The sequence below is a fragment of the Panthera onca genome, chromosome A3 (genome assembly GCF_046562875.1).
Source record: "Panthera onca isolate mPanOnc1 chromosome A3, mPanOnc1 haplotype 2, whole genome shotgun sequence".
NCBI classification, from domain to species: Eukaryota; Metazoa; Chordata; class Mammalia; order Carnivora; family Felidae; genus Panthera; species Panthera onca.
Window position 1 is genome coordinate 108,244,324 of NC_138341.1, and position 10,481 is coordinate 108,254,804.

At 38.1% G+C, this 10,481-nt stretch overlaps 1 protein-coding gene across 4 annotated transcripts in view; it reads right to left on the minus strand.

The window, feature by feature from the left end:
* The window catches only part of MCM8 (minichromosome maintenance 8 homologous recombination repair factor), a 48,073-nt gene extending 37,679 nt beyond the window's left edge, over positions 1 to 10,394 (minus strand). For 3 of the 4 annotated variants that reach the window (XM_078444252.1, XM_078444251.1, XM_078444254.2), the window contains exons 1-5: positions 10,039 to 10,394; positions 4,718 to 4,870; positions 4,323 to 4,406; positions 2,172 to 2,254; positions 1,610 to 1,759 (exon numbers count right to left, since the gene is read on the minus strand). In XM_078444252.1, coding sequence (XP_078300378.1) covers positions 1,610 to 1,759; positions 2,172 to 2,254; positions 4,323 to 4,406; positions 4,718 to 4,870; positions 10,039 to 10,078 — 510 coding nt within the window. In that variant the 5' untranslated portion in view covers positions 10,079 to 10,394. The remainder of the gene's footprint in view (positions 1 to 1,609; positions 1,760 to 2,171; positions 2,255 to 4,322; positions 4,407 to 4,717; positions 4,871 to 10,038) is intronic. The other variant, XM_078444253.1, reaches the window with a different exon arrangement.
* Between the last annotated feature and the right edge of the window lie 87 nt (positions 10,395 to 10,481).

The window sequence follows — 10,481 nt, forward strand, 5'->3', positions numbered from 1 at the left end:
CTGCTTGTGCTCTGTCTCTCTCTCAAAAATAAACATTAATTTATTTTTAAACTCTGATATTTAATTATGACTACTTATTTTATAGTGGATTATGTTTTACCTGGGATTTTGTCATCCCTGGACTGGAAAACTCCAGCATCCCTGTCTGCTACTTTCTGTCCAAAGTAAGCTTAATATTAAAAGTCCTTACAGTAGTCTCCAAAGCTATTACTGCCTGGACAGGCTCTGGTGAATACATATTTCATACTTCTCTATATTCAGTGATTACTTAAGATAGAGAAAATAAAGATGACTTTTGAAATATCTAATACCCACTCCCTTGACATTTGATATTAAATATTTAATATCCTCTTGTGTACAAAGCAGTATGCTGACAATCTAAGAGTGAAAATGAGATGCACATCTATAGCTCTAATTGTTATAAAGACCATAAATATTTAGAGACAAATACTATGCAAGTTTTGAAAAACAGTCCTGAGAAAGGTTTACATGAGAGACAATGGAGTTAGGCCCCAAAATCTGGATGCAATGCAAGGGGCATTCCATGGTTAAGGGACGGCATGTGCAAGAGGTCAGAGTATTGAAAGAATTCTGGGGAGAGCTCAGCTTAGCTTAATGGGTAGTAAGTGAAAGTGGAGGAGGAAGATGAACCACATCATGGAAGGCCTTCAACGCCATGTAAAGGATTTGGATTTCACTTGGAAGAAGTCACCAGTTTCCGAAGACAGATCATGTTTCACCAGTATAGCAACAATTTAGGAAAGATAATGAAGGTTTAAGAAGGGTGGAGGGCCAGTAAGGGTGGAAAAGAGATGGATTTAAGAGATGTTTTAGAAATAGGAATGAAAGAATGTGGTGACTTGGATATGGAGAACTAATGAGTGAGATGAGTCTGAAGACAACACCAAGGTTTCGTGTCTCAGGTTACCAGCAATGTACACATCTTTGTAATTAACTATTCCTTGTGCCTGGATACCATTACCTCCTCTGGCCTATGTCTAATTCTCAGAACCCCTTTAAGACCCATAATAACCCTAGCATCTCTACAAAGTCTTCCTCTGACCTCTTCCCATTCCTCCCCAATAGTCTTACTTTTTCTGAATGCACCCAGTATTTTACCTGTTCCTGTTCTGAGATTTACAACTCTTTACCTAGAAGCATTTATCTGTTTGTCAGCCTAAATAATACTGTCACATATGTTGTGTCAACTGACCCTGAGAAAAACAGGCACAATATATATTATTTTCCATTTATATATGGGGACACTCAGGGAGATTAAGTCTTGCCCCATGCCACACAACCTAAATCTGAGGTTGTTTTCCAAGTTCATAACTGATAACAACATGACCCTTGTCTTATCTTCCTTATGAGATTTTTTTCAAGGAGCTCTTCAATTCCTGTATGATCTTTAACAGACTCAACTAATTTAAGTAAATTAAAATAAATGTTATATTTAGATAAGCTGTTGTATATAGAATGAATGCTATCTTTCAGGACAGGATTGAAATTCTTCAGTTCTAGTTGGCTAAAAACTACCTGTTAGGGAAGGTACTGTTACTGTAAAGTCTTCCTTTAAAATTTTGACAAAAGTCAACACAAAAATATTTACCTGATGTATTGCCAGACCCATGCAAGCCAAAGTTTTCTCAGGTGTATCCCTTAACTCATTTGCTATAGTTGGTACCAGTTTAGTCATTTCATCGTCTTTTGTCAGTTCTTTAAAATCCACCAAAATACTTCCCTTTCTTTCTATTTCATCCTATAAAATATTAAAGGCATGAAAACAATGATGGCTTTTTTGAAGTCAACAATCAAAACTAAACATTCAATTACTTTGAAAAAGCATATGTTTATATTGTGATAACAATGAGTATAATAAGCTTTGCGCCAAGCACAGTTATAGTATTTAAAATATATTAATTTACTTATGCCTCTTAACAACACTTTGTGGTAGGTAGTAATACTATATGACCAACTGATAGATGAGAACACTAAGGTACAAAGAACGTAAGTAATACACCAAAGTCCACACTGCAGCTAAGGGGCAGAGGTGGGATCTAGATCAAAGCTGTCTGGCTCCAGCCTCTACTGATCACTAGCACCTCAAACACATCGTTTAAGAAGACAACACATAAAGGTGTACTGGTAGCTTTGTTGTACAGGAATCTTACCTTATCATATAAATCAATACGCCTTGTGAAAAAATTTTCAAACGCTTGAATCTTCTCAATAAAAGGAGAGCTACTGCTGTAAACTAATCCAACAAATATGGCATTAGCACTAATAATCACACACATACAGGCATATTTTTCATGAGACGAAGAAACATTGTACACATGGTAGAGGACTTGTTCCAATTACTTTGCATTTTGATTATATTTACATAGGAATAGTTAAGTATTCTAAAGCAAGTTTAGGTCTGCATAATCTTAAATGCAGAGAAGAAGTGTTTCTCTCTAAAAGCACCAATACTATCTGGGAATCTTTGTACTGAACCTTTGGCGCTTAATAGGACCTGGTAGTTCAAATAGCTTACATAATAGAGCTTAAAATGAAAATTATAATAAAGCCAAAGCTAGACACCTGAATTAAATTCTTACCCAGAAACAGAGCTAAAGACAATCAGTCTTTGCAAAGTAAATTCTACAAGTCCAAAATGCCACATGTCAAATCCCTTCCTGACATTAGGGTAGACAGACCGCTATTTCACTCTGGTCCCAAAACTTTTACACTGTAAAGTTCCATAACATTTTCAAACTGGTCTTCCACAGAGAAACAATACAATGAAGTAGTTTGGAAGTATAGATGGTTAAATCTAAGGCATCTGCTGAACTCCATCTTTAGGACCAGTCTAAAGATCACTTCTGGTGTTCTGGTCTAACTACTAGGGAAATATTGTAGGTGTTGGTAGCTAATGCATCCTAAAACAACAAAAGACACATCACCTAAGAAACATATCTATGTGATAGGAAAAAAAAACCAAACAAACAGACTCTCAATACAGAAAAACATTTGTAAAGCACTTCATTCATTCACCAAATGAATACTGAGTGCCTGGTAGCGGGAAGATCCTTGCCCTCAAAGCAGTACAGTCCAGTGGAAAAAAACCTATATATACATACACATATATGAGTACATATATATACATATAAATGTACATATACATACATATATATGTACATATATACACATATATACATATATGTCTTTACACATACACACACATATACATACACATAAACCATAATTCATAAGAGATATAACATATAGAAAAAAACTGTAAGAACACAGAAAAGACTAGTCTCCACACCTATGATGTTAACTGATATTTTTGACTATAAAAGGGAGAGTCCTTAAGTGTGTTTCTACACAAGCCTGTGTAGGTTCTCTTCGTTTTAAGCCCTCCCTTCTATTTTCTATTCTGTGATGCTATGATTGAGATCTGCACAGTGCACTGCCCAGACTCCTTTAAATTCTGCCAACTGGAGGCATGTTAGAGACTGGAAGGTGGCAAGAAAGAAGGGTTTTATTTTTGTTTCTAATTCTTTTCAGCATCTTGCCAGCTGCAGAGAATTTCCAGCCTCCAGCTCTGAGCATCAATAGTGTCATCCTCCCACCAGAGTTACCAGCAACAACCAGCTTCATTTGCTGCAGTGGTCTGAGCACAGGTGTGAAGAGTACCCTTTGGAGATCCAAGCACAGCTTTTCAGGGTGCCCCTGAGCACCTGAAGCAACAGCTCTTCCTCTGAATCCCTACATCCTGACAACCTCAGAACTTCTTACTTTTTATTCCCTCAGCCATAAGGATGGTTGCTGCTTCTGGAAGTTACTATTATCTGAGGGCTTATCACAGTGTTCCCATTTTGCTCTTTATTTATTTTTTTTATTTGAGAGAGAGAGAGAGAGAGAGAGAGAGAGAGAGAGAGACCTAAGCAGGCTCCAGGCTCAGTGTGGAGCTCGATGCAGGCTCAATCCCATGACCCTGGAATCATGACCTGAGCCAAAATCAACAGTCAGAGGCTCAACCAACAGCCACCCAGGAGCAACCCCCCTTTTGGTCTTTTTAGACTTCCAACTGTATATTCAATTCACTGTATTAAGTCCCCTTTTTGAAATACCTACTGTGGCTTCTGCTTTCCTAACTGATACAAAACTCTAAACATAATACTCTTTAAATATAAACATGATTTAATTGTTTGGGTGAACTAAAATTAAAGAAGGGGATATCTATCAGTAAGCCAAATGTACTATAGTAATAGGAGATGTAACATCCGGTGACAAGAAAACAGAATCTGTGATACTCTTTACACTTGTAACTTTACCTTCAGAGAAATAAAGCCTCCAGCCTTTATATGGTATGAACTGATCCAATGTTGATTGTAGTAGCAAAGACTGTGAGGTTTGTTCTAAAAAAAATAGAATACTAAGTCAGTAGAAATAGTAATGTGCTGCTGAAGCGAGCACTAGGTTAGTAGAAATAGAATATTTTTTTTCCTATTTGCTTCTCCTTCTGATAATGAGAAACTGACATCATATTAGTAGTTACAGGTTAAGTTATAGGTTTCAGTAAAAATTTTGGATCTTAATACTTAAATACTACTTTAAGGAGTAACATCAAATCAAAGACTGAAGTTTAAGTTAAACTGCTCTGCAGGACAAGCATAAATAGCTTCCTTCATGAAGGAAAAAAAATTGAGCAATCTTTGACCTCCCCTACCAGAAGTATGCTTTCTCGTGGTTTTATTCAGGTCAGGTCTGTGTTCTCTCTCTCTCCATTTTCCTGTGAAGCTCCCACCACCTCGTCCTCTTTTCCAGCTTTGAAACCTCCCTCGTCCAAATCCTCTGCCTCTATAGTCGCCATTCATGTCTTCTAAAAGACAAAGACAAAAAAAAATCTTCATCAAAATTATAATGGAAATAGTGCTCCTAAGAATGTATTAACATAGTAAATAAAATTAACATATTCTAGTTTGAGATTAGCAGACAGCACTGCAACATTGTACATCATGGTACCAGCTTCAAACACTCTGCAGTCACACTTCTAATTCCCATCTCCCTCTCCTTAAAGTTTTTACTTAAATTCCAGTTAACATACAGTGTAATATTTGTTTCAAGTGTACAATACAGTGATTCAACACTTCCACACAATACCCAGTGCTCATCATCACAAGTGCACGCCTTAATCCCAATTACCTGTTTCACCCCCCACCCCCCACATCCCTTCTAGTAACCGTCGGTTTGTTCTCTATTGTTAAGAGTCTGTTTCTTGGTTTATCTCTCTCTTTCTTTTTGCCCTTTGCTTGTTTGTTTTGTTTCTTAAATTCAACATATAAGTCAAATCATATGGTATTTGTCTTTCTCTGACTGACTTTGCTTATTTTACTCTCTAGCTAGATCTATGTCATTGCAAATGGTGCCACCTCTTTTTAAGGTATATGTACCATAGGTGTTTAACCAAGTATACTGAACATTCATGGGATAAAAATAAGGTAGTGTACCGGTTTTCAAGGGGCTCCCTCAATAGAAATGAAAATAAGACAAGTAATTAACTCAGAGATGACTTTTTTTTTGTAGTGTTTTAGACTGATTCTAGGGCAGCACTGGCTGACCATAATTCTGACCTGTGACACTATGAATACATCATCATAGACCCTCAAAAACAGTCAATCCTGCATGTCATATCCACTTTTACAAAAGGTACACACATGTTCTTACATAGGCAGCTAATACGAACTTTTCTGAGGATGCATAGGGGTGGAAAAGGGTACATACATGTTTTAATCTTTCTTTCTCTATAGGGGCTAAATAGGAAAGAAGTTAATTTTCTGGGACTTCCAGCTTCTCAAAAAGGCAATGGAAGAAAGATCATTTCTAGGTCAATACTGATTAGATGAATTATTTGCAGTTCTTAGATAAACTCATTGAAATGCAATCATTTTTTTAAAAAACATATTTATTAACATATTCTCATCTTTTTTTTTTTTTTTTTTTGCTAATTATCCCTTCACATTTTTTGTTTTGTACATAGCAAGATACTCATTTTTTTTTTTCTTAACTCAATGATAGATTCTGGCTAATTATCAAAGATTCAAAATATAAGTAACCTTTAAAATAGTTTTTAACCTATAACCAGTAAAAAAAAAAAAATTGAATCAGTAATCAAAAATCTCCCAACAAACAAGAGTCCAGGGCCAGATGGCTTCCCAGCGGAATTCTAACAAATGTTTAAAGAAGAGTTAATACCTATTCTTTTGAAGCTGTTCCAAAAATTAGAAATGGAAGGAAAACTTTCAAACTCATTCTATGAGGCCACCATTACCTTGATTCCAAAACCAGACAAAGACTCCACTAAAAAAGAGAATTACATACAAATCTCCCTGCTGAACAAAGATGCAAAAATTCTCAACAAGATACTAGCAAACCAAATCCAACAACACATTAAAAGAATTATTCATCACGATCAAGTGGGGTTTACTCTTGGGATGCAGGGCTGATTCAATATCCACAAATCAATCAATGTGACACATTGCATTAATAAAAGAACAGATAAGAAACACATGATCCTCTCAATAGATGCAGAAAGAGCATTTGACAAAATACAGCATCCTTTCTTGATAAAAAGCCTCAAGAAAGTAGGGATAGAAGGAACATAACTTAAGATCATAAAGACCATAACAAAAGACTCACCGCTAATATCATCCTCAATGGGGAAAAACTGAGAGCTTTCCCCCTAAGGTGAGGAATGTGAAAGGATGTCCACTCTCACCACTGTTGTTCAACATAGTGTTGGAACAAGTCTCAGCAATCAGACAACACAAAGAAATAAAAGTCAACCAAATTGGCAAGGAAGAAGTCAAATTTTCATTCTTTGCAGACAACATGATACTCTACATGGAAAGCCCAAAAGACTCCACCCCAAAACTGCCAGAACTGATACACGAATTCAGCAACATTGCAGGATATAAAATCAACGTACAGAAATCAGTTGCATTTCTATACACCAATAATGAAGCAGCAGAAAGAAAAACCAAGGAATCGATCCCACTTACAACTGCACCGAAAACCATAAATACCTAGGAATAAACCTAACCAAAGGTGTAAAAGATCTGTATGCAGAAAACTATAGAAAGCCTATGAAAGAAACTGAAGAAGACACAAAGAAATGAAAAAACATTCCATGTTCATAGACTGGAGGAATACTGTTAAAATGTCAATACTACCCAAAGCAATCTACACATTCAGCGCAATCCCTATCAAAATAACACCAGCATTCTTTACAGAACTAGAACAAACAATTCTAAAATTCAGAAAAGGCCCTGAATAGCCAATGTAATACACTGAAAAAGAACACCAAAGCTGGGGGCATCATAATTCCGGACTTCAAACTGTATTACAAAACTGTAATGATCAAGACAGTATGGTGCTGGCACAAAAACAGACACATAGATCAATGGAACAGAATAGAGAACCCAGAAACGGACCCACAAATGTATGGCCAACTAATCTCTGATAAAGCAGGAAAGAGTATCCAATGGAAAAAAGACAGTCTCTTCAGCAAATGGTGCTGGGAGAACTGGACGAAACGTGAAGAAGAATGATACAACCACTTTATTACACCACACACACAAATAAATTCAAAATGGAGAAAGACGTAAATGTAAGACAGGAAACCATCAAAACCCTAGAGGAGAAAACAGGCAACAACCTCTTTGACCTTGGCTGCACCAACTTCTTACTAGATGTGCCTCCGGAGGCAAGGGAAACAAAGGCAAAAATGAACTATTGGGAGCTCATCAAGATAAAAAGCTTCTTTCTGCAAAGCAAAGGAAACGATCAACAACAAACTAAAAAGCAACCAATGGAATAGGAGAAGATATTTGAAATGACATATCAGATAAAAGGTTAGTATACAAAATCTATAAAGAACTTATCAAACTTAACACCCAAAATACAAACAATCCAGTGAAGAAATGGCCAAAAGACACGAATAGACACTTTTCCAAAGACATCAAGATGGCTAAGAGCACATGAAAAGATGCTCTACATCACTCATCATTAGGGAAATACAAATCAAAACCACAATGATACCACCTCACATCTGTCAGAATGGCTAAAATTAAAAACTCAGGCAACAACAGATGTTGGCAAGGATGTGGAGGAAAGGGAACACTTTTGTATTGCTAGTGGGAATGCAAGCTGGTGCAGCGACTCTGGAAAACAGTATGGAGGTTCCTCAAAAAATTAAAAATAGAACTACCCCACGACCCAGCGATTGCACCACTAGGTATTTACCCAAGGGATACAGGTATGCTGTTTCAAAGGGGCACATGCACCCCAATGTTTATAGCAGCACTATCAACAATAGCCAAAGTATGGAAAGAGCCCAAATGTCCACTGATGGATGAATGGATAAAGAAGCTGTGGTATATAAATACAATGGAATACTACTCGGGGTCAAAAAGAATGAAATCTTGCCATTTGCAACAACATGGGTGGAACTAGAGTGTATTATGCTAAACGAAATAAGTCAGTTAGAGAAAGATAAATATCATAGGACTTCACTCATGTGGAATTTAAGAAACAAAACCGGCTGGGGTGCCTGGGGTTGCCTGGGTGGCTAAGTCGGTTGAGCGTCCAACTTCGGCTCAGGTCATGATCTCACGGTTTGTGGGTTTGAGCCCCATGGCGGGCTCTGTACTGACAGCTCAGAGCCTGGAGCCTACTTCAGATTGTGTGTCTCCCTCTCTCTGCTCCTCCCCCACTCACCCTCTGTCTCTTAAAAATGAACAAACATTAAAAAAATTTTTTTTATAAGTTAACAAACAAAAGGAGCGCCTGCGTGGCTCAGTTGGTTAAGGCTCCAACTTCAGCTCAGGTCATGATATGGCGGTTTCCAAGTTCAAGCCCTGCATTGTGCTCTCTGCTGTCAGTACAGCGCTCCTTCTGATCCTCTGTCACCCTTTCTCTCTGCCCCTCCGCCACTTGTGAGGTGCACACACAAAATAAATACATTGAAAAACAAACCAGGGAGGCAAACCATAAGAGACTCAAATACAGAGAACAACCTTTGGGTTGCAGGAGGGGAGATGGGGGGGGCGGGGCTAAATAGGTGATGAGCATTAAGGAGGGCATTTGTTGGGATGAGCATAGGGTGTTATATGTAAGTGATGTATCACTAAATTCTACTTTTGAAACCATTACTACACTATATGTTAACTAACTTGGATTTAAATAAAATTCAAAAAATCAATTCTGTGATGGAAGTAGGAGTAAAAAAATAAAATAAAATAGGTTTTAAAATAATTCATATAAGTGGAGCACAGGGCATTTTTAGGACAGTGAAACGATTCTGTATGATATTGTAGTGGTGGATATATGACATTATGAATTTGTCAAAGCCCATGGAATTGTACAAGAGAAATAGTGAACTCTAACATAAACTCTGCACGTTAGCTGGTAATAATATCAATATCGGTCAATTAATTGCAACCAATGTAACACACTAATAATGCAGGGTGTTAACAAGTGGAACCTGGGCTGTGGGGAGGTAAGAGAAAATATAAGGGAACTCTGCACTTTCTGTGCCATTTTTCTGTTAACCTAAAACTGTTGTAAAACAGAAAGTCAACCTTTAAAAATAGCTCGTATCCTAAGGATAAAAAGAAACAAAGAGTATCTCCGTACACTGTAGTGCAATTCATCACACAAAAAAAACCATATCCGAATCTGTTTAAAGGGATTTAATTAATAAATACGTTAATACCCAAACAAGTTCCTAACGTTAGGACAAGCCAGAACTTTGATCATCGTCTAGACCATATCGCAAGTCAGGAAACTGAAACCCTGAGAAACAGATCAAGATCTAAGTTGTTTGGTGGCAGTACTGAACTCCAAACTCCGTTTTTAAAATCCAAGCTGAAGCGCTCCTTCGAGAACGCTACATGCCCTATCTTTCCCAAATGAGACAATATAGTGGCAATAACTTGTAAAAATTACAGACGCAACATGTAGGACTGTAGAATTGGGTAAAGGAGCCACCTGTAGGCCTGTTGTCCTTCGTTAAACACCCCCACTTCATTTAGTTCTCCTCAGGATGTTCTTACTTGCAAAGATAGACGTCCCAAAGGTCTCCCAGTTCTCAGCAGGGCAGGTTCCTGGACAGCAGCAGATGTGCCCCGCCCCGCTCTCCCTTCCTCCCGGGGGGAATCTAGGCAGGGCCGAGAAAAGACTGAGGCCCGAGCTCCTCAGGCGACCCCTACCCAAGACCTGCGATTCTCTTCAGTCGCAGCTCTCCAGACGTCCCCGCGTGGGACCTCAGTTTCCCCAACGCCTCACGGGCTCACTGGATCTTTAGCTACTGAAGCTAAACTCCAGTCTCCTTCCACGTTCCTTTTTGGCGCGTCTTTGACGCAACTTCCGCCCAGGGTGCTGCGAGACCGGAGGGAGGGATGGAGTGCAGCCAATCAAGGAGTTCGGCCAGA